This window comes from Falco peregrinus, chromosome 7 (genome assembly GCF_023634155.1).
Source record: "Falco peregrinus isolate bFalPer1 chromosome 7, bFalPer1.pri, whole genome shotgun sequence".
NCBI classification, from domain to species: domain Eukaryota; kingdom Metazoa; phylum Chordata; class Aves; order Falconiformes; family Falconidae; genus Falco; species Falco peregrinus.
In genome coordinates, this window is record NC_073727.1 from 66,977,746 (window position 1) to 67,002,888 (window position 25,143).

The 25,143-nt window shown below is 36.5% G+C and overlaps 1 protein-coding gene across 11 annotated transcripts in view; it reads left to right on the plus strand.

Moving 5' to 3' along the window:
• The window catches only part of MYT1L (myelin transcription factor 1 like), a 305,452-nt gene that overhangs the window by 168,786 nt on the left and 111,523 nt on the right, over positions 1-25,143 (plus strand). For all 11 annotated transcript variants that reach the window (XM_027787854.2, XM_027787853.2, XM_027787855.2 and 8 more), the window contains exons 3-5: positions 5,240-5,294; positions 5,477-5,510; positions 5,808-5,870. In XM_027787854.2, the coding sequence (XP_027643655.1) occupies positions 5,240-5,294; positions 5,477-5,510; positions 5,808-5,870 (152 nt within the window). The remainder of the gene's footprint in view (positions 1-5,239; positions 5,295-5,476; positions 5,511-5,807; positions 5,871-25,143) is intronic.

The following is a 25,143-nucleotide window of genomic DNA, read 5'->3' on the forward strand; positions in this document are numbered from 1 at the left end:
AGCATGCCCCACATTCTTTGTTCATAGGTACAACACCTTGGAATTGGTATGTTCTTCAGTTGAGTCAAATCTGCCAAATGACATAGGCCAGTGTATGTAACTGGCCTGTCTCCAACACAGTTTATCACTCCATTAATTTCTGTGTTATCTGTGTATTTCAGTAGCATATAATCTTCCAGAGTACTGGTGAAGATACGGAATATTATAGTACTAAAACATATACCTGCGGCCTTATATTAGAAAGGCTCTTATTAAATACACATTTTTAATTTTTTTACATTTATTTTTGTAAAAAAATAATTTTTATACAAAATATTTTTTTTCTGGAGAAATATTTGTTAATAGTTACAAATATGTTGATTAACAAAGTGCTTATTTTATTGTCTGAATGTTCAGTCAGAGAAAGCAAAATTTTAAAAGGTGTCTAAGGATATGATATCCTAACATAGCTATTTTATCAACAGATTTGAATATTTGAATTATCATCAAAGACCGGTTTCAAGTAGTTTTGATTACAGATTTTTCATGCTGAAGTGTAGACTGGTGCTAATTATGTCATCATCTTGTATCCCGTATCAGCTTTTGTATGATGTTACTAAGGGTCAGCGTCAGGAAGATTAACTTAGTGAGCCACACCAGTGGCTCTCTCAGCACTTAGCAGAGATTAATTTAAAAAGTTACAATTTTTTCAGAATTTTTTTTTTTCCTCATTTCTCCAGCATTTTCCAAGTGGTCCAGGATTGTTACATATAAACAGCAATGTCTTGCAGAACTATGGGGCTATGTTAATTTTGAGGGGTAAATGTTGTCTGGGACTTTGTTTTTTTAAATAACAAATAGCTGATTTTTTTTTACTTTTTAAAAGTTTTCTTCTTGGTTATTAGTACTAGCTAGTAATTATCTCCAAATAATAATTAAAAAATATTTCCTTCCAAATATATATGTAATGTCTTATTATTACCGTGTTTACCATTCAACATTTGGTCTTCGCTGATATTTTTTTGTTCTGCCTATTGATAGTTTATGTTTACTAGTAAACTCCTCTACATGTGTATACATGCATATGAATTATTTTTTAAACTGCATGAGCTACAAGTTGTTATTTTAAGCATTGGATTGTTGAAGAGGAGTTATTACATTTCTCTTCTTTTTTCTTCTCTTTTTTATTAGTGAATCCTTCTGATGTGGTTATGCACCTTTTTTAACATTTTAATGAAGTATTTTTCAGCTGCCTCTAATCACAGTCATTTTATATTAAAAGATTCTCTTCTACTCAGTTCGTCTTACGATTATATCCAGCTTTCATATACTGACACTTTTATAGCACCTTGTGTTCATGTGTGCATGTGTGTATTAGTTTTTGGGATCAGATTCTGTACATTAAGACACAAAAAGTCTTAAATGCCTGCACACAGGTGACCACACAAGACTTTCTTTTTTCATTTTTACCTAGAAAAGTGAGATTTAATACAGATTTTCCTTCAGCTGGTAAAATAAGTTCTTACACGAGAGATTAATCAGATACAATTTTTCTAAACTTCAAGGATACTCCTATGGTTATACTATTCACCTGCCACCCCATAAGAATCATTCACTGCAACACAGATCTTTTTTCCTTTCTGTTCTTTCCAATGATAAAGAAACTATTCAATCTGTTTCATGTCCTATTTGATTGTCTTCAACAAACTTTCCAATATAACAGACCTTCTTTTGTACCCCATCTTGTGATTTATTAGTTAGAGCACAGATCAGTGACTACTCATGGTCTTGTTTCTCTAAATCTTTGATAATACTGATGCAGAGTTGCTAGCTCTGCCTCTCTCTGCCCATCATCCTTAAGTAAGAGATATCCAATAATTTGATTATTTTTAATTATGGATTACCAGGTTTAATGTCTACCAAGACCTTTTTTTTCTTCTTCTCAGAATTAAGAACTTAGACTTTTCCTCTTCATGACTAGAGCTTCTCTTTGTAGCCATGTTAAGAATTTCTTCTCTTCCTACTCCTGATGCCTTGCTCTTTGCTTTCATACATGATCTTTTAGGTGTCTTCTCTTAGATACCAAGCTAAAAGCACCTCTAGCCAGCCTGTCCTCAATGTCCATGAGTTCTCTGGATCAGTGACTGTATTCTACAGAACTGTAATGCAAAAGTCATGAATGAAGTAGAACTACTGAGGTGATCTCCTTGTGAGTCACTAAGGTCCACATTTCCTCTTTCTGCATGTGAAAATGGTGAGGAAGTCCATGTTTGTGTGAGATTAATGGCCTCAGGAGCAGAATTTTGTTCCTGGCCATGGAAATGCCAGGGGTGCATCTGGGGATTGCTATGGCAGGCTGGCAGGTGACCATCCTTTCACAGAATCAATGTGTGTCTCGTAGAATTTCAGGAAATTGCTTGCTCCCAGCTTCCAGCATTGAATATGTGGAGGGATGAATGCTGAAGGTTTGACATGACAGACAAAGTCTTGAAGATCTGTAAGTGAGCATATAAATAACGTCAAAGCAAGATACCATTGGCTAAATGTAGGCACCTACCATCATTTGATGAATCCTAGAGCATCCAAGACACATGTTGCTTTATATGACAGGACATCTAGGTCACAGACAAAGGCTGGTAGATCTGTGCCCTTTTGGAGAAGCAGCAGGCTATGCAGCATACACAACAAAATTTAAAATAACACTGCATGACTGCAGCTTTTACAATCCTTTTTCATGTCTTTGATTTGCTTCTGGAACTGGACTTTGTGGATCCTACAGGGGCTTTTCCAGATTAGTGATTTCTTCTTTGATTGTCAGTGTAGTCAAAATTGTACCCACAGCAAAAGAAGTGCTTATTTTTGTTTAGAAAGACAGGCAAATCTGTTTTGTAGTTTGCCCCTTCTAAATTTACACAGACTATCATAACAACTAGGGCAGCATTTCCAGGTTAAGATCATAACAGTTCTTTAAGCAGATTTTTTTAGTGGCATCAAATGATGCTAGATAATGTGTTTCAAACTTTTTTAAAAAACATACTAGGCTGAAGATCAGGTAACTCCACTTCTGGTTTTACCAAGTCATTATGCAAGAGTTACAGAATAGCACAATGTACTGCTTTCGTATTAGTAAAATGAAAATAGTATCATCATCTAGTGGGTAATTTTTATATTCCAGAGATGCTGTTTTGTGCTTTGATATGGCAATTTGAAAGGCTTTAAATGCATATCTGATCTTAGGAGCTGAGAAGCCAGTCAGGATGTGAACGCAAGGTGTAGGATAGACACTGCAGATGGGTTAAAGTTTAAGATTCAGTTTTGGTGCCTGTAGTTAGCTATCTACAGGCATGCTAAGTGTCTCATGCTATAGTCAATGGAGGGCTAGACAGTATGGGCAGAGGTGCCTAGGAACTGATTCTGTCCAGCCTGAAGTAAAACCTAGTAGCTGATCAGAGGAATCGCTCCTCAAGGACCAGTGGTTATGTTCACTAGGATTAAGTTCAGTTGCCTAAGCATAGGCAGCTGGTGCCATTTCTGATGCCAGAGGATATCTGAAAGATCAATACAGGGTTGGCAGATAAACAGAGGACCTACCTGTACCCTTCTGTACCTTGCTGGACTGGCAATTGAAGGCTTGATGGGATACCTTATGATATCTCAGATAGCACTATTGGTTGACGATGATGGAAGCTTGTGCTCCTAATTTATATGCACACTTCTACATGTAGGTGTCTTGATTTAAACATGAAACCCATTTTGAGTGATGCAAAGGTCTCCATCAGAAGACTGCACTGAAGTCCCCTGCTAGAGGCTGGTTCTGTATTAGCTTTCATAATATCTGATTATTTTAGAAGGTCATTCCTTTAGTGTGGAATAAATCACACTATCAGGAACCAAATGATGACTACAAACAAGCAGAACTACATTAGTGGCATAAAGCCTTGTGAGGGTGACCCTTTTTCTCCACCAAATTCCTGTCACCCACAAATTTTGTTGTGCTGACACTTTCCTCCTGATGTAATGGGTTGAGGGAGCTCTTTAAAAGCAGCCCTTGATTTCTTCCTTGTCCGTTACTTCCCACATTATTTGTGTTAAGGTACTGACCAAAGAAACCTAGGTGATTAAAGGGTTAACTGCAAGTCGCTTGGACCTGTTTCCATGTTTTTGCATGAGATACGTGACATTCTTACCAGATATCAATCCAAGGGTGTTGCTATAAACCTGTGATTGATTTTTTTTTTGTTCTTCCTGGGGGAACTGGAGCCTCATGGTCGATTGCTATGCTTCCTGACCTTTACAATATCATCTCTATGTATGAACCACTGCAGATGCATCTTGCCATGCTATTCTTCCACATCCAAAGGAGCTGATGATACAGATACTGCATATATTTTCCTTGACACAGTCTATCAATGTAGTTCAGTGCAATCTGCTTCTGTTGAACAAGATTTTAAACTCTAGCTTGTAGTCTTAGGCAGTTTACCTTTGAATGTCTGGTGACAATAGTACATGGAAGATCAGAAGAAGCCAGGTGGCCCTATGGTAACTACTGTAGATCAGTGTTTATGATGTTTTCTGAAGTCTGCCTGCACCCCTGCCCCTGTCTGGTCAATATTTAGGACTGCTGTATATCCATTACCGCATAGAAAGCTACATTGGGTTAGCATGCTGTTTATAAAATGAAGGTAAAGATTTAGCCATATGTAGCCAGTAAGCACATTCCTGAAGACTTGAAAAACACATCTAAACAGTGAAACACCTTGGGAAAGGTTGTAATGTCATGTTAAATAACATGAAATCTTTGAAGTTCTAATGATAACTCTTTATCTCCTTTTCAGTCATTATTCCTTCTTTTCCCACTGCAAAGTGTTTGGTTAGAAAGCAAGCTATGGTGTGTGACCTATTGACTTCCATTTTAAATTCTGTAGAAATGTATTGAATCCTTGTTTCAAAATATATGGGAGTAATCAGGGTTTTATGTAAGAAATATCCCTTTGAAAAGAGGAACCAGCACTAAGTTGCACACAATTTGCTATGAAAGCGTGACATGCAAACAGACTGATTAAAGCAGAAATTACTGCATTTTCTGTTTTTAAATAAACATAAAGATCCTCAAAATCCCTTGTAAGGTGGACTTTCCCTTACAGGATAAAATGGAGTTAAAATAGTGTCAATAAATTGTGTGAGAGACTGTATCAGTCTGTGCATTGATAGTCTGTGCATGCAGGATAAGAACATTGACTGCCTGCTAATCTATTCCCAGATGGAGGTGGATGCAGACGAGAAGCGCCATCGCACACGCTCCAAAGGTGTTCGAGGTACGTCTCTTGGTTCAGTAAATCGCTCAAGGCCCCTGCTCAGGGTGACCTTCATCCTCCAGAATCTCTTTGCACGATTCATTCTGACCCTTTCTTTTACACAACCTTTCTGGTAATTTTCTATAGAAGAGGGGTACTTGTAATAGATGATAAATTTTTATATATTTTCCATCTCTCTGCAGTTCCCGTGGAACCAGCCATACAAGAGCTGTTCAGGTTAGTGCTCTGAGTGTAAAATGTATCCCCATTAGCAATTTAGAAAATTCATGCCTTTTAATGGGTATAATGCACTTTCAAGTTCATTGGTGGTTTGCTCATGCCCTGCTGCACTGATGAAATTAATTCCCTCGAGACTTGCTAATAAAAAGCATCCCCTCTTTTTTTCCCTTCAGTTATTTGATTTTTCTTTCTGTCTTGGTTGCCCTCCATTTCTGTAATACCTACTGCCTGCTTTTAGTATAATCTTTCTGCAGCACACCAGCACCTATATAATTAATTCTCTCTCTCTTGCAGCTGTCCCACGCCTGGCTGTGATGGCAGTGGTCATGTTAGTGGCAAATATGCAAGGCACAGAAGGTAATATCTGTAATTTTTCATAATTTAGTGAAGGCATTTGGTAAACAAGTTAGCTGGCATGACCTTGATAAACCAAACAATGATAAAAATTAACAATTAGACATTCTAGAAACCATTAGGATTCTCTGCTTTTTTTTCTTTCTGAATGTCACACAGAATCTAACTCACATTTTTGCTGAGGTAACTTATTCTCATTGTCAATCTTCTCTCAATTTTTTGCATACAGTTCTCTTGCTTATGTGTTGCAAATTAAAATTTGGCCCTACTGACATGGTGGCGCCAGTGTGACTTCTGTTATTTAGTGTATTTTATAACTGAATGAAAATGAGCTTCTTGAACATTTTAAGTTCGATGATTAGGTTAGATTCAGAGGTCAAAGCCTAAGACAGATCAGTGATAATAAGACTTCAGTGTTCAAGTGTTATATGATAGTTATAAGTACCTTTACTTCAGTTTCTAAACCGTATATGTGGAGACATTGCCTTAAGAAAACATTTTTAGCTGTTTATTTTTAATAATATATCAAGGTAGCATATGTTATACATACTACATGTGCTTCAAATTAATTTAGAGCTCAACCTTTAAATTTCTGTGTCTGCAGTGTCAATGTTCAAGTGTTGTACATCTGTGTAAACAGCATTCCTTTCCTGAATCATTTGTCTGTGAATTTCTTCTGCAAGATTCTGAAAGTTTAACATCTCTAGAATACATGATTTTTTTTCTCATGTGCTGTGCATTTCATGCCCATTGTAGGAGATAAAATGGCTGATGTTTGATGATCTCTTCTGAATAGAGGGAGGTGTTCAAACCAGTGTTAAATTCTGCTGAAACTGTTAAGATTTTTTTTTCATTCTTGACTTTTTCAAGTTTTAAAGCACTTGTGGTGTTTATAAGAACACATATTTCACACCAGATCTGATAACTTCTTTGTCATGAGGGCATATAGCTTTTATGAATTAAATTGAAATTATACGTTTGTGGTTAAGGCATTTATTTGAAACAGGAAAAGTTTCTAAACATACATGACAATCCACTCAGTGCCACTTAGTCCACTTATGTGCCTTTTTTCTTATCAGTGACTGAAGCTTCGAGACAAGTCCAGAAAATACCTTCAAAATTAGAACAAGAAAAGCAATATACTTGATATTAAAATTATTTGGAATTACATTTGAACAATATATCAGAAAATAATTGTATCATATATTTTTATATATTGTATAATTATATATAATTTCTTTTCCTAATATTTTTCACTTACAAAAGTGGTAGGGTTTTGTGGTTATTTGAAGGATTTGGTTAGATTGGAACATTGATTTAGGAAAAGTAACCAACATTTTTCTTAAATAATTCTTAAATTCACTTGTGACTTCTCTTTTCAAATCATGTTTTTCTTTTGTCCATTTTCTTCATGCAAACACAAGCTTCATCAGTAATTAATGAATGGCACCAGAACCGTCTTTTCCCTCAGAAATTGCATGAGTAGTCAACAGTTAAATGACATGATTATAACATCCTTTCTAGTTACAAGATTGTAACTGCGTATGTTTCTTTACACTTCATGGGATTCGTGTGCAGATTTCAAAAACAAAAATCTTGAAACATACAGAAAGAAACTCATAAGAAAATCTGACCTCTGAATTGCTCTAACTTCAAACTATGTGTCTGTGTTTGTGTAAAACCACCCTTTTGGGGGAGGGGGAAGGAATAGATGTGAGGTTTGGAGATTGCATGCAGTTTTGAGACGTTAATTCCATATTTTGCTTTCTTGACATGATTCTGGTATGTCAGTACACGAACAGACTGAATCTCAGAGCTGTTAATTAAATGAAATTTTGGGCAGATGCGCAAAGAATAAAAATTGGATATACGTCAAAAATTCCCTTTTTTTTACTGGCTAAAGAATTTGTGGGTTTCTTATGTTTTCTTGTCACCCTGATTGCCAATCCACTAATCAAAATATATTTAACCAATATATGTCTTATTTAGTATAAAACCACAAAATTCTTTGTTGAGGTTTACAACCTACATATCTATTTTCTAAAAGAGCAGTAATATGTTTATCTAGTCAACCAACACCTAGTAAATTTAAATTTTTGAAAGAATCTGAAGGAATTTATATTTTTCTTTTTTCTATTTTGCTATTTGGGTGGGAAAGACCCTCAAACATTTCTATCAAGGAAATCAGACTGTCTTAAAAATTTGATATGTTTAAGGAATTGCATGTTTCAGCTGATGCCTAACTCAATTCTGGTTAGACCTACCGAGCATTTTAATGAGGTTAAGACCTTTCTATTCACAATGCCAGACTGTCTCATTATTAGGAATGAAATGTATTCCCTTCCACTAGATGTAGTCAGAGCTCTCCAGAATTCTTTCTTCTATAACATCTTGAAGTCTGTGGAATTTTATTTTTTTTTAAATTGTAATTTTATCCTTGTAATATCAATGTGACAGTGAAAAACATGTTCAGATACTACATTAAATTTGAACTGAAATAAACAGATACTTTCAAATTTCCAGACAGCTTCGGGGATGAAGTGTTCTGCTGCTAAAATATTAGGCAGAAGTTAAAGGAAATTTTTATCATAGGTTTTGTAACCCAGTTGTGATTTTAGTTATGAAAGAGCTGCAATGTTAGGGTTAGCTAAGGAAACGTGCAGGCTTTATACGTCATTGATGCTTCCTTTGAGGTGTATGAAAATACAGGACTAGTACTGGTTAGGGTAACAGCGGTGACAGCTTGTTGTATCATTTCCATCTTTCTAATTTTTTCTTTGTGTAAAACTTAGTTGGAAGTGAAGCCTTGTATGACTTAGTTGATACTTTGCTATCAGTTCTTAAGTTTGGTGCTTAATTTTAGCTTGTTATTTGGGCATGCTAGTAACTAAGATGAACAGGTTTCTCTGCAGGGCACTTTAGGGTAGGGTGCTGGGATTGCTAAAATAATTTGGCAAAAGCACCTCCCTCCAGTGACTGCACAGAAAGTTCAGAAAGATTAACATCCCAGTTTGGGCACTGAAGGTAAGTGCCCAAAGTTAGGTTGTGTGCCTACCTTCTTCAAAGCAGATTCATATCTCTCTTTTTTTATTTTAGCAATACATAGAAACCTGAAGCTATCCCTCTAGTACACTCTATGATGCACAGCATGAGGCAGTGCCTCAACACAAGATTTTACACAGATAGGACTTCAGTACCTGTTGTTTATGTTTCCAGGCACCTAAGGGCAACTGAACCACTCACAGATCATGCAGTTAAAGAAAATGCATGTATCTTTAAAGCATCAGGTCTTAAAAAATAGAAGGAAAAACAAAAGATCTGAAACCAAAAGCAAAACAAAGCCATAGACATGTTCAGATAGTGGCGGAGACAACAAAAGAATTCAAATCTTAGGTGTGAAAATCAGAGCCTCTCCTTGGGCCGTGCTCCTGATACCGTTTATTTTATTCACTTGGTAACTCTTCAGGTCCATTGTGTATAGCAGCATAATAATCAACAGTACTTTTATACATTCAAATCTGTGAATTAATTTTGAACAATAAGCTTGGTCCAGATCCTTGAATACTTTTAGCTGTGAACAATCCATCTGGGTGTATAGCAGTTACTCAAACCACACCAGGAGAGTGTTCCCAGAACTGTGTTTTCAGGACGTCTGTCAGCTAAGTGTCTGAAAAAAAAACATAATCAACTTTAAAGACAACAGGACACATTCTATGTATACAAGTATAAATATAGAAGCAAGTCCAGTTTCTGGTCTAAGTTCTGCAGGTGCAAATCTCATAGTTACTCTGGAGTAACTTGAGTGCAAACTGGCCTATGTTATTTACTAATTAGATGTGAATGATGGTTTTAGAAATATTACACCCTACTATGTTGCTGTGCATTTAGCATTTTTTTTTAAAACACATCGTAATACCAAATAGATGTCTATAGTTTGCTGTGTAAATAGGTATGTAGACACATCATAAAAATCCTAACTAGATTCCATTAAAAAAGTACTGATTACGTGCAGTGGCCTGTTTTAAAAGCTTCTTAACATCACAGTTTAATTTTTTCTCAAGTAACAAAAGCAATTTGATTCTGTAACAGATTAATCACTTACCAAATACTACATGCTTCAGAATGAAACACATTCTAACAAATAAAAGCCCTGAAAAGAATCTTAAGCTGGTAGTGTGGCACTATGTATATTAATTTAAGATTCTTTTAATGCATATATCGGTGCATATCTGAAAGTATATAAAGCAGTTATATAGAAATTAAAGCAAAACAGAAAGTTAGTCTGAAATAATACGCATCAAATTTCAGTGAAGGATGGATTGTTAAGGCCCAATGACAAAACCTTCAGAATTAAAATGGAAATACTGATGGAGCTTCCACTATATCAGGAATTTCCATCTGATTGCTGAAAATAAGGATTCAGATGAAATGAAACAACTTAAACATTTCATCCACCAAGGAATTTGGCATCCCTTTTCTTCAGTTCATAGTGTATTTGCAAGGGATTTTTTTTTCATTAATCTCTGATACAATGTCTAGCAAAAAGAATTGAGTCTCAAAAATGAAGAGGGATCATAAAATAATGTTTGGATCTATAATGTATGAATTGTCCCCAACCTTATAAAATATATTGCATTTTAATTTTCCACCAAATTTCTCAATATCATGAGTTCTTTGTTGCTTTACTAGGCTGTCTCTGTTTCTATTACATTATACAGATAGAATTGGTTTGTCCATTTTTTAATTTTTAAGCATGAGATTTGTCACTTCATACAACAGATTATTTGAAATTATAAATACCTTAGAGTTCGGCATTGCTGATTTGATTAGGAAAAGCCCCACATACCCATGTATTGCCTTGGCAATTATATACTTTAGTTTAGTCATCTATATTTTAGAACAGAGTAAAATAATGCAGGCTCCCAAACTTCGAAATTAAAAGACTCAAATGTCTCTCTTTTATTAGAAAATTATTGAATTCTGTGGCTTGTTGTGCCATATTTCTTATTCAAATTTTTTCATTTCATATACCTTTTCACCCACCAGTTTGATTGCCATGGCTGCAGCCGTGGGTGAATAATTGCCTGTCTTCACAGGAGCATGTTCTGGAGCTAAAGTCGAGTGCTTGCTTCCTGATGTATGCCTCATTTGAATTCTGCCGACAGCCTAGGGGCTGTATTATTCATGCCTTGACAGATAGCACTCACTAAAAGCATTGGAACAGGGCCAGGTACTGGCAGAGAGATAGTGGAGCATTGCAACTTGCAACTGAGAGGAGCATCTATAATACAAAAAAGAGAAATCCTCATACCTCCCTTTTACTGGTCTTACTTTGATGGAGAATTCATTTGCATCAAAATAAAATACCCTAAAAATAAATACATTTTTTCTAAACCACGCTTGAAAGTTTAACACAATTTTCCACATTTAATTGCAAAGCTGATTTTAATTAGTAAGGCCCTGCATGTGAAAAATGAAGATTCACTTGGGTGAGTGTAACACATTGCAGTGTCTGCTGAATGCTCTAATTAATGTATGGCTGCTGTACAACGGGGTGCACTGTGGGATATTTATGAAAAATTCTGTGCACGCAGCCAGTCTATCTGTATTTTAGTTCTTGAATCCACAAGAATAAATAACTTTTCCCCCTTTATTCTTTATGAGACATCATTGTGCATGCCATCACTCCATCCATAAACTTTATGGCATGCCTGTCCTTTTTACTATTTGTCAATGATATTATAAATCAGAAGCCAGGACATACATATTTTAACATTAATTTGATAGCAGAGCATGGTTGCACGCTGTGCAGAACCTGAGGTCCACTGGTGCATTTGAGTTAAAGCCTAACCACAGCACGGTGAGGTCCTTACTGTTGCTTGCTTTTATGATACTATGAAGGGTCCTACTGAATGCTGGAAGTATAGAAAAACTTATATTCATTTCTCTCTTAAACTGATAGTCAACCTTTATTATAGTATTAAATAATAATAAGATGATTCGCTGGATACTTACCTGAGGAAAAAACATACTCTGACATGGCCTATGCAATTTAATTCTATTTCATTTAATGGTATATTTGTTAAAGGTTTTAGTACGTTGTGTTTAATGCCAAGAATATTATAAATGTATTTTATATGAAGTAATCCACCATTCAGGGTTTGTAAAAAATGTTAGTAAGTGAAGTTTCATTGCTTTGTTAAGTTCAGCTAAAGAGAAAAAAGTAAGTAAACAAATACAATAAGCGAAAGAGCATAGGGATTTTCAAACAGAACACTGCAAACAATAAATAAACTTGCTGACAGAGAATCCATAATGTATTAGAGGTCTGTATTGGCTGCTGTCTGGATTCAGCAATATATCCTTTGTCTGATTGTTGATTAATGATTAGAAGGGTGCAAAGCTGGGTCTGAAACGTCAACGAAATATACACCAGCAATTGGCGTGTGGCTCTGCATGCTAGTGGGCATTGTCTAGAGGTGACTACACAAAGGAATGACAGTTCAATTCCTCCTACCACCATCTGGACTGGGAATAGCAATTTCAGTGGCAGCAAGTTGTACTAGCCTTATAAAGCAGGGGGTGAGGGATAAAAGCAGAGGCAGGAGTATGGAGAGTGCTGACCCAACTGTGCAGCAGCAACAAACAGTGAATTTGGGATGTGGTTTCTGCAGTGGGTCCCCAGATTTGTATGTTGTCGAAATGTCGTGCTCACTTTCTTTCAAATGGCAGGTGCTGGGCATAGTTCTCATGCAGCAGTCCACTTACTTACAGCCACAGTGTTTTCTGTGGAAGGATCTGTCTGGAGATGTTACCATCAGCCACAAAATAAATGAAGACCATGCAGAAAGTATGGGGAAAAAAGTTATTGGGGAAAAAAATAACCCAAACCTTCCCGTAATACTGGGGAGATAATTTCCCCAACAAGATGCTGGAAGTAGGTATACAGTTTTCCTTTGCCTATGGGAAATCTATTTGGTTAGCCTGTTAGCTTTGCTAAGAACATTGTGTTCTCTTAGGAGAGAAAGAAATCATTTGAGGTTGAATAATTTGTGCTTTTCATAATAGAAAATTGGATCTACAGAGTTGATTTGCACATGATGGGCAAGACATTTATCTCCCTATGCCTCTGTTTCCCCATTTGTAAACAGAATTTCAGGCATCATAAGATGTAAAGACAGAAGTATATATGGGGGATTATTACAAACATGGGGCCCAAAACTCTCTCTCTGGTATTTATCTTCAATTTAAATAAAGATCTGTTAAATGACCGTTGATGTCAGAGGAAGTCTAAACTTACGTTTCAGTGCCTTTTGGATCAAAACATTTTTCTGGATGATAGAGCAAAATTAACTGATTTTTAATGATAAGACAATTTTACATTGAAACTCAACCCTAGTTTCCCTATTTCATAATTTGTGAATTATTTCTACAATGTTTCTGTAAAAATAATGATTCTGAAGTTTAAAAAGCTGGAAGTATACAAGAAATCTGTTTATTAATGTGTATTTTAGTGATACTGCAGTCATGGCTATTAGCCTTACACTAAACCAGAAAAAGCCATGAGCAACATTGTGCACAGGGTTCTGGTTACTAAGGAGCTGCCTGCATCCTCCTACCAGCAGTTCTGAGCAGCAGCATAGCTACAGTGTGTGCAGCTGAAAGGTGTCCTGTGGATTGCAGCACCCAAAGCTAGGGGTTTGGAGTCGGGAGAATTTACTGGTGAATACTGGCAAATAGATAGACAGGGAACCCCATCTTATTCGTTGGCCCAGTGTCCATGCCAACACAAATATTATAGATGACTTTGTAAAAGTTTTATCCATAGGTGGCACCCATGGTATCAGAGAATAGCATTGCCCTGCACCTTATTCTACCTCAATAAGGTAATTTTACCTCAGTAAAAATGGTATGAATTCTGTTAGAATCATCAAAAAAAAAAAAAAAAAAAAAAAAAGAGGCAGGGGAAACCATGTAAGTAAATAATAAATAAAGATATAGTTATCTTTTTTCTTTCAAATATACGTATTTTATAAGATCAGGCACTCTAGTTATTACCTGGGCTAGCAAAAGAATATGAAGAAAACAAGAAACAAACTCAGATATGAAAGAACCAGAAACCAAGGTTCAAATACCTTCTGCATGTTCTAACTCATTAGACCATGCTAGCAGAAAAATCCACATAGATGTAAATGTAAAAATAGGAGAGAAACGGGCCAAAAAAAGTAAAGAAGTGAGAAAACAAAAACAAAGTTGTAGGAAAAACCAGAATAAAGAATAGTTTGCTGTGGGTTTTTTTTCCCCTAAAAATTACACTATGATGTGTCTTTAAAGATTTATATTGAAGTTTTTCAATAAGTTGAGACAGCCCTTTCAAAGACATCACTTCTTATTAGTGGTTGATATGAAGTACTGCTTCTAGTGGTGTCAGCTCAGGACAGAGAAAAGAGAGGTACTCCTGTGCTATCTTTGATGACAATAATAAATCTAAATAAATACATCCGCTATATGGAATCAAATGCCCAGGGGACAGATAGCTCCTGAAGACATCCTTAGTGCTATACAGCTTAGGACACTTTAAATGGTCATAACTTCAACCAGATGAGTGGACCTAGCAAGTTAGTTTCCTGGCTGCTCACTTGAATCGCCTTCCCAAGAAGATCTTGAAGCTTACTGATTGGATGAAAAGGGATTGCAGAACCTAATGTCCTTTCATTATTTGCAAAAAACAGCAGTGCTGCAGTATAAGTATGCATAGAAGAGTAGAGATGGGGTATAATAATGCCTAAGAGACGTTATTCCTGTGATCTAAGTTAGGCCTGTGTATTAGATCTATGATTTATGATAAAATTTGTAATACTATAAAGCCAAATGAGACAGGACAGGATACGATTGGCTTTAAAGGCCAATAGCAGCTATTTAAAACAGCTTTTTTAGTTCATTTCGCTGGGACTGAGGCAGATTTCTCTGCCTTTAATTTTTCTATTGAAAGTAATGAGCAGGCCACTAAATTGGATGAACAAGTAGTGGATGAATGCTTTCTGTCCAACTGATACTTGTGAAAGAAACTGATGAGTGATATGTAGCTGCTACTGTTTTTCACCTTTACAGTGTCTCCTGGAGAAAATCTTACCGATACTTGTGAAGGGGCAATAGGTGTTCAGAATAAAGGCTACAGTTGAAAACTGGCGTGCATTTGACTTCTGCTTTAAGTCACCCAGTTCAAAGGCTGGACCCTCATCATCCCTCCCTTATTTTGTGTCTAACTCTGAAGTCAAAGTAGAACTGTACTTTTAGCATTAAGCTTGTCCAAATTTCTAGTGTTCTGCCAGGAAACATTTATTTGGGCACCTTGATACCTATGTCATACTAAGTGCGTAGCATAGTTAGTACATCTCTAATCTCTTATCTGAATGTTTCAGTGTAGCAAGTGTTTTTAAAGTCCTCCAATTTGTGATATATACAAACATAGTACTCACCCACTGTTTTTTTCTTTGTCAGTAGAGTTAGGACATGATTCTCCCATGTTCTGGGAAATTGCATTGACTATAAAGAAGTTAAGATATCAGAATGCTTGTATTCTCTTTTCTTGATCTTTTCTTATTTTATGGACAATAATATATTCAAAAGGAAGAGGGAAGGATTTAGTTTTGTAACTTTGAGCAGTCACTTGGAGAGAGAAGACTCCTATTTCCACTCCCAGGATTTAGCACTTCATATAGAAGACAGACACTTAGAAAGGAATGTAATGAATCCTTCAACGGTAGCAAAGAACATGTAAATGTTTTCTTTTGCATGAAGTATTAGAGAAGTGGGCTGTCTCAACCCAGATTACTATAAAGCCTCATAAGCAAGCAGTCTTCTGAGGTGTAAAATGAAGCTTCAGTTACCCCTAACAGAAGAGGATATTAAACACTAATTTCTTACACATTTCTGTATCTTCTAGATTAGATAAGGGCTAAGGCTAGGATCGTGATTCCTCCTCTGACCATCTCTGGTGCAAAGACTGAGTTAATCTCTATTTCTGTAAGAAAAAATAAAGCTTAAGGTGATTAATTCCAGGATCGGAAATCCCCCACTACAAAAAATGCCTTCCTCCAGTCTGGATTAGCGTGTCTAAATTCTGCTGTGTGTTAAGTGCCTACATGTCCCTAGGTATTAGAACAGGAGCAGATCACTTGGATGTTAGAATTTCACTGTGCAGCTATGCATAGAAACTGAGAGCTGTAACACATTCACTCCCTTGGTAAACCAGCAGTTCGTGACTCTCTGCTACCACACAAGAAATTTGCGTCACAGCCAGAAGTTGAGTCATGCCTCTGAATTCTACTCTAGTGCCTTTTGCTTTAGACCGTCCTTCTTACACTAAAAGTTCATTTATACAAAGATTGACAAATGATTTCTTGTTATTGAGTATTCGCAGAGACAATAAGAATAATGTGCTAGAATTACTGATATACTGCTTAATCTAGACCTTGCTTGGGCATGGTTTGTTCTAGGATGATCAGTGAGGATTAACACTGTTGATTTATGGTAACCATAAGGACTACTTCAGGAGAAGGGGACAAGCAAACTGTCATACGAAACAAGAGGATACGTCATATATTATGACGTATGTGATGAATATTCTCTGACATGAGTCTTACAGGTGTTTGCATGTTGCTAGCCACCAAACAAAAAACCCCCCTAGTTCTGAAACTTACTTTTCAGAGAAGTCTCTGGGTATCTCAGACTTTGTGAAAGGAAGTAGAAGATACAAAGTCCCAACTAGATGGATGGGTGCTTTGCAGCTAATTTACTGTGGTAACTGTATTTTATTCTTACAAAACTTTTTCAACTGTTAATTTTAAAACATTTCACAAATGTTAACACTGTAGCCTCAGTGCAGTTTGTGATGTTAAGTGTTTGATTTCCAATGACACCAAAGGTTATATTGCTTATGATGTTGTAATACAGTCACAGTAGCACATTGACTCGCAAGACCGGTCATAGCAACTTTTTGCCAGTGCACATTTATTGTGCATAGTTTGGGATGGAAAGTGGGGAAAAAAAGAAAGAAAAAAAAAAAGACTTTATCTGTCTGAAAATATGGGAATAATTTTGACAGAATGTAATTGCATTACTATATTTTGAGCAGGGCTTTGGGATTAACATTTCTAGTTCTTAAAACACAGGCATTTAGCTCTTCTTTTTAATTCCATGTGACATAAGGTGTTACCAGCTTTACAGTCTTCTGTCCCTTTCACAATGGCAAATTTGTTTCAGTGCTACTGGCAAGGAAAGTGTACTACTTTCTGAGTCATAGTACTGTCTCTGCAGCATCTAGGTGTTCCTGGGAAATGCTGACATACTCAGAACTGACGTGTCCTGGCTTTGCTTAGCTTGTGAGACCTAAAGAGATCACAAAGACAGGCTCAGAAACTGAGTCAGACTTATAAAACAAATATCTTTTTAGAAAGAATGCAAATAAATTTTGACTACTGTGTTAGCTTCATATCTTAGCAGTCAAGCTTGCTACTTCCAGTTATGTTATTAAAGGGATGTAGGAGGAAGAACTGAACAGTTAAAATGGCATTGACTAAAAGTGGAACCACTTATTTAAAATGTCAGCATTTAAGCAAAACTATAAAGCAGTGAAAACATTTAGCTTTTTCCTATCTACTATAATTTTGATTATTCATTGGAAATTATAGCAGCCAGTCAGATTTAGAAATCACAATCTAAATGGACAGCTCAGGTAGAACTGCAACAGAACTATCATGGTTAGTTTAGATTTGCTAGTAGCAATTTTATTTTTTTTTTAATTTTTATGTATACTATGGATTAAACTGATCTCTTGTGTAAGCACAGATAGAATCTTATTCCTTTTACATGAGGGCAGTTTGTAATTGTGTTGCTCTAGAACTCTAAAACAGCTGCCAAACTCCCCAGGAAGACAAAAATATATTGGTTGGTCTGAAAACCAGAGATGATACCAAACTCCCTATTTTTTAAATCATAAATAAATTTATAATCTGGTGAAGAGTCAGGAAAGATTTATCTACTGGCTATGTTACAATGTAGCTTTTCTTGATATCAGATAATTTGAAGTGACATCATACCTATGCAGCTTATCAACCCTACTTTTGAAACCTTCTAGGTATTTTGGACACTAAAATGTCTTCTGACACCTGGCCCAACTTCCATTTAGTACATTTACCTGCTAATTAAAGATGAGATAGAAGTTTTCCACCATTAAATTTCTACATCTGTGATTTTCATAAAAAAGCATTTCAACATATAAGTCAGAATACAAGCACAAACTTCTACGGTGTGACTTAGGTAGACCTTAGGTACTGAAGTTGAAGAGAAGGATCCACAAAAAACCTGAGTCTGTAGTTGATCAAACCTGTAATACAAAACCTCCTGTGTATGCCCAGAGGTGATGCCAGCTTAAGCTAAGGTGTGCTGCTCAGTGCTTTCTGCATGCCAGAACATTTAGGACTTACAGACCACAAGTACTTCTTATACCAGCATCCTCTGATCCAACAGGCACACAGGCATTCTCTGCTCACATAACATGCAGGGACGGCACTGGTTTCTACAGACAGCATAGTAGTCACATCGCCTTTCACTGACAAATTTTGTGATAGTGGTGCAATGAGAATGGTACGTCAGGAAGCAACATTCTGTTTTGGTTTCTCCATCAGCCTGACTGAGCTGAAGCATAATGCTAATTCCCAAGTCAGAGCCATACCAAAAGGATGACAGGTGAAGACTGACTAGGGTGAGTCTGCCATCTGTCCCGGCTGTTGGAGCCAGCCCTGTGGACAGACAGGAGTGTGAGGTTTTTCACAGAGAACAGAGAAAGAAAGAGAAAAGATAGTTTGATGATTAAAGGACTCCTCTAGAGGAACCAGTTTTGGATCCACAACAGGTTGGTTGGGTTCAATCAAATAGACAAATTGACAATTGTTTCAACCTGAATTGTTTTTTCTTTAAAAAAAAAAAAGGCAAAGAACAGTAGCACACTGCCTGTACCAAAACAGAGAGCAATAAAGTAGCCAGCCATACTGTAGGCATGATTTTTGTACCTGCATCAGAAAGTGTCTTTTTGGATTATGAGTCATATTTTCAAGTTGATGCCTAAGTCATTGTTGCAAGTAGATGCAGACGTCAACAGGAAAGAGAGAAGTGATTTTGGAAACATTATTTTTGTGGTACTTCATATTTCTTAACGTAGCTACACCACAGTCAACATGCTTGCTATAGTGACTTCCAGGCTGATATACCTATACATTACCATTGAGGAATTTATTCACTGAGGAGCTTAGTCATCTAAACCTAAGTACTTTAGAGTTAAGTGTGACGACATTTAATGTTGCCACAACTATTCTCATGATAGGTCTGTGCCCCAAATATATGGGGACCATTGTTAAAAGTGACTAACATATTGCTAACTGACTTTCAATGAGACATAAGTGTTAAGCATCAAACACCTCAAACTGTTAAAAAACCTGAAAGTAGTCTTTGAAGTGGCACACACTTTCTAAAAAGTTGCCTTTCATTTTTTAAAACTAAAGAATCTGCTCCTCTTCTTGCCATCTTCCTGTGACACACGTCTACTTCTAGTCATTTCCCAATTTTACTCTTTGGTCCTTGGACAGTACATAATTCTGGACCTTTCACCCTTCATTTGTTGACCTTTGCTACCTTTCCTGTCTGTGCATCTATAAAACTGAGCAGCTGAATTTCAGAGAGGGATAACTGCCACGTTTCCCTGTGAAATCTAGCCATAGGAGGATTACTGGCAGCAGATTTTCAATGGAAACTGCCATTTCCACCCACAACCCAGCTGCCACATTTAAATCATGCTGTGTGGGGCTTCCACTCCCTTGGGAGGCTATTTTCATTTTCCTTCAGAGACTCTTCTACAGTCTAATGGAACTTACTGTCAGCTATAAAAAGTAACATTACATCCCGTAGTATTTTTTTTTTTTTTAATCATGATATGAGTCAAGTTGGAGCCTCACTATTCTGGACTTGAATGTGATAGAATTCAGTCAGATTTTACTTCCACTCCCCCCTACCCCTCAACACCCACCCCACCCCCAAACAGACCTCCTTCCTTTCATCAGAATTTTATCAGATATTTCCAGAAAGGTCAGATTAAGGTAAAGTCATTTAGGCCCACATCTAGACATCTGGGGTTTAGAGTCATGTGATTAAGCCAGTAGGTAAGTTTTCATTTCTAGACCAAAGTATTTCTAGTTCTTTTAATCATGGGAAAAAAGGTGAAGAGAAATGAACTGAACATAAGTTTTGTTCTTTCAGTCTGCCAATGGCTTGAACCAATCTCTTTATGATAGTGAACTTGTATCTTAGTGGAAATACTACCTGCAAGACCCTATAATATTACAACAAAGAACTTCTGTGGGCTGCAGAAGGAGAGTAGTTCAGTAGATTATTAGCAAAAGGTATTATATGTCTTTCAAGGTGTAAGTCATGGCAGGGGACAGGGGTTGTGCAGCACTGATCCACAGTACTTGTCTTGTACTTGCATAGGGTGGAAAAATGTATGCCATTATATTTGTGTCTCTTGAAGGATGTGCTCCATTACTGCCACACTGAGCAAAAGTTAGTGCAGGAGATTTCTGAGTCTCAAACCCCAGATTGCTCTAATGCATCTCTGATAGGAACTGCTAATAGGGACTCTAATGACTGCTGAAAAGTATGTAATACTAAAATAGCTGTGTCCATCTAAAGCAAAGAACATAAAGTCTTGGTTATAAGTCTGTATGTTGTAACTTTGTATGCAGTAGCATACTGGCAAGCATAACAGCCAGTTTCAAAATTTTGTCCTAGAAATTAGACTCAAGGGGACATAATGGTAAAGGTATTTTAGAAATCTTCTTAATGTTAAACAGAATTTTATGGTAACCTTTTTGGTGCAGAGCCCACTGAGAAAGCAAGCACCCTTAAAAATTAATATGGAGGATAAACTTTCCATTCCTTCATAATAGTGTTTGCTAAATGCATACTAATAGTGGTTAACATTTTTACCAAGAGACTAATTCTAGCTGCAGCTCCAAAATTCAGTAAAGTAGAGAGAATGCTGTCATTTCTATTCTGTTTTACAATAACCATGTTTCCTCTGTGTTACAGAAAGGCAGAATGTTTTTGCTTTTTTTCAAAATAGGAAGGTTTAAACATCTCAATCCTCTAATAACAAGAATTTAGAATATTTCACACTTGAATGACTCCTAACCAACCATGCAAGAAAAAGAACACTATCCTGTAGCTTATGCTGGAGCTGAGAATCCAGTACATAAGCACTGAAGTGGTTGCAGCTTGTATCACTTTGGTTTTGACATTATTTTCTGTAATTTCTGATGTTTACTGGCAGTCCTGTGTTAGAAGGCTGGTTCACATTATTATTCCTTTCCATTGGTTATATTTTGTAGCCATTAGCTTTTTGGATCATGTAAGATACTTATTGCTATAGTTACAGGAAATCTGGTGTATTGTATTTCTTAATTCTCTGTCATATGTCTCTCTTAGTTAAAATTAAGTTGGGAGCCAGTGCTGTTGTGTATATATATAGAGATGATGGAAAGAGTATTTTGATAGGAATCAGTAGCTGATAGTCTCATTATAGTAGCCTTATATTAGAGATGTGATAAAATGACAGCATGCTCTATTACTCAATACTTAAGTACATGCTAGAGTAACAGTTTGACCTGCTGTGTTGTTAAATATGATCTATTGAGTCTGTGTCTGAGGGTGTCAATTCTACTAATATGTATATTGCCATGTTTTTAAATGATTGACAGTATAACTGCATGAATCACCTTTGATTTCCAGGAGTTTATTTCACTTGATTTTTGAATGCCTGAATTTAGCATGCTGAATTGTTTAAAAGCAATTATGTTTAAAATCTTGGAATAGAAAGGTTTCATATTGCTTCCAAGGTTCAAACACTGTGACTATGCAGAAGTCTTTTTTAACTGATAGATGCACTCTTGTAGCATGTAGTAACCCTTTCAAGTTGATGAATAATTTTTTTTTTAACTTTTCCCATATTATAATATGATCTTATAATGAAAAATAAATAAATTGGAGATTACCCTGCCCTCTACCTGTAAACAGAGTTGTCATTACCACTGAGACTGAAACCACACGATGTACAGAAATCTGGACATCGTGGCAGCTCTAGGTAATGCTTTGATTTAGCTTAGTGTAGCCCAATTCATTTTTGTCTGTATGTAGAAAAATGGAGGGTTTTCAGTCTCGATGTTTTTCTTCCAGATTAGATTTTGGAAATAAATGTGGACTTCAGGATTTTGAGTTAGTGCAGAAGTCAGTGTTCTTTGAGTTAAGGCAGAAGTGGTCACTGGCTTTGCCTATTCCCATTTTTATGTGTCTGGGTTACATCTAAATCAACATCAAAGTGTGCAGAATCAATAGCCACTTAGCAAAACTTGATTATATGCATTACATCTAATGAATCAATATGAGTCGTTAAACCTGTGCTCTTTGTGCTGTCCTTGTTTCTTTGATCAGTCCCTATATTCAAGGGTCTGGCAACAAGACATAATCAATTGTGGCTTCCAGCTCTTGAACACACAGTTAAGTTGGGTATTTGCCATCCTAAGATTAGAGTGCAACTGCAGCATTTGCCTGACATTGGATCATGCAGGTAGTCTTGAAAAGACATCTGAGCTATAGGGAGGAGAATTATTCATGTTCAGTGATACAGCAGCTGTGGAAAGGGAAGAAGCAGGGCTTTGGTTCTTTCTTTATGGAGGTATTGTGGTGTGCCGTTTTAAAATCTGCTAGGTACTGTCTTTGTTGGGGATGGACATACTATATATATATTAAAAAAAAAAAAGAGAGAGAGAAAAAGGCTTGGATTTTTCTCCTTTTTATCAGATTCCTAAGGGGTAGACATATAAGTTAATCACCATTAACTTCCTTAATTGTCAGTGGAGAGAGAGGAAAAGTGTCTAAGGAAGGTGAGATGAATTGCCTCCCAGGAGGTTCCAGTTTCTCTGCATTGACTTATGAAGGGAGCTTAACGTGACATGTATAGACTTTTTAGAAGCCTAGGGGTAGGTGAGAGATGAACCCCATCCATGACATCATAAGTCATGGGGCAATCAGATATTATATTGATTTATTTAGAAAAATACTTTTGAATAATCTACAACTGCAGGGCATGTACTTTGGTAACCTGTGCTGCCACATAAGTTTTTAGCTTCATGATTTGTTACATTTATTTTTTGCATCTGCTTTAAATGAGCTCTTCAGGGCTGAGATTTTGCCTGTGTATGTGTACACCACCTAGAAATACATTATGATGCCTTATTTTTCTTCACTAAAGAGCTATTGAATTCAACCAATTAAATAAACTTGTTGTTTGAATGGATTAATTACTGCAAACCTGAAAGTTTCCTTTCAGTTGTCATGTTCCAAGAACAGAGACTTTGGTGATGGGTGAAATGATCTCACCAGCTAGAGGGCAGATAAGCCAGTAAGCTTGCCACTGTTTATCACAGGGTTCAGTTACATCAATTTGGAGTCTCAGTGAATCGGGGTGCTGAGGTGCCTGCACTTGGAGATATATAGGGTCCAATTAAATAAAAGATCCTCACTTCGACTTAAGTTACTGTGAATGTATTGACTACATCAAAGCTAGTCTGCTTTATTTTGATGAAAATACATAATTCAGTATTTGAATTTCTGAATAAACCCCCAACTTTTGAGCTCCATCATTGAATTCTGGCACATGGTTCTGCTCTCATGTTATTTGTTACTCCTAACTCCTTTTTGCAATGCTGTTATATAAAGACCCTAATTTTTCCTTAGGGCTTATTTAGTATAATAATACTATACATATGAGTAGATCTGCAGTATGTTTAAGGTTATTCATGTGTTTAAAAAGGGTCTGAAATGCAAAAGGATCAAGTCAGTTTTTAAAGCTCTTTGAAGAAAATGTCACATCTTCTACCTTTGCCTTTTGAGATCCAGCATGCTTCTGGGCATTTGTAATTTTTCTTATGGTTCCATAATGCAGTACACAAATATTTCAAACTCCAGAAGGAAAAAAGGAATAGAATGCTTTACATTTCATGTATTTCTATCAGTTAAACTTGTACCTGTTCAGGTAAATTAATAGTTTTCACTGAATTGAAATCTGAAAAGTCAACAAACTTCTATTTGGTACAAATAAAGTAAGTAAAGATGGTGTGTTCCGACACTGTATACATAAAAGCACTTCCTGCTTATAATAATCTGATTTATTGAATCAGAAGCAGAAATCATGGCAAAGTCTGAAATACAACAGAACTATAGAGTTTAGTTTATTATATTTTAAAAGATACTTGTTAATTTTATTTATAGTTTAAATAGATAAAAACGTACTAATTTGGGCCCACGTGGATGGGAACATAGATTTTCCAAAGCACTGAGTCTGGACTAGTGCCTAACTCCAGCTGAGAAGACAGGGGTGAGGGCAGTCATTATGTAAGTGGCCTTAGATGCTATAATGCTTGGCAGCGCAATGGTTGCAAGAAGCATGCCTAATTCTGAAACAGCATTCAGGGCTCTGGCTCAGTTGCCAGCAGGTTCTTGGAAAGCAAATTTGGGTAAGTTAGTCTTCTAGATTGGGATTCATAGCAGGCAGGATGCTAGCAAAGAGAATTTTAATCTGGTTGGTTGGAAGTACCAAAACTAGTGTGTCCTAGCTCTATCTTGTAGGCTGCAATTGGCCATCTCTGTGAAATAAAAGCTGAAATATCCCTCCATGTCCTTCTTGAACTTTGTTCTTCCTATTTGCTCTTCTATACCTTAGTAATTAAAATACTCAACAGAGTTCTTTACCTTTTACAGCCTGGAAAGGTTTGACATAATACCTCCCATATTCCAGCACAGTACTAGGCATTATGTGGGACTTTTGAGTGATAGAAAAGATTCTGGACCAGTGTGGCTTAGAGAGCAAAAATAATTTCCTATAAAGCAATTTGACTCCTACCACCTCACAGTTATCACTGTCCACTGGGTTTGCTGTTCATTCCTGTAGTAATTTGGCATACTTTAAGCAGTCATTTAAATATGAATGGAAAATTTTCCTGAACTGAAGGAGTTTATTCTTGCAATTGAGTAGGCAAGTCACTGGGCTGGAGTCAATCTATTTTTCTGAATTTATTATGATTTTTTCATTCCTACCAATTCAATGCGCGCAAACAAGAGTACTACCAGCTCTTCCTCGTAATAGTGCATAGTCTGCTGGGAAGGG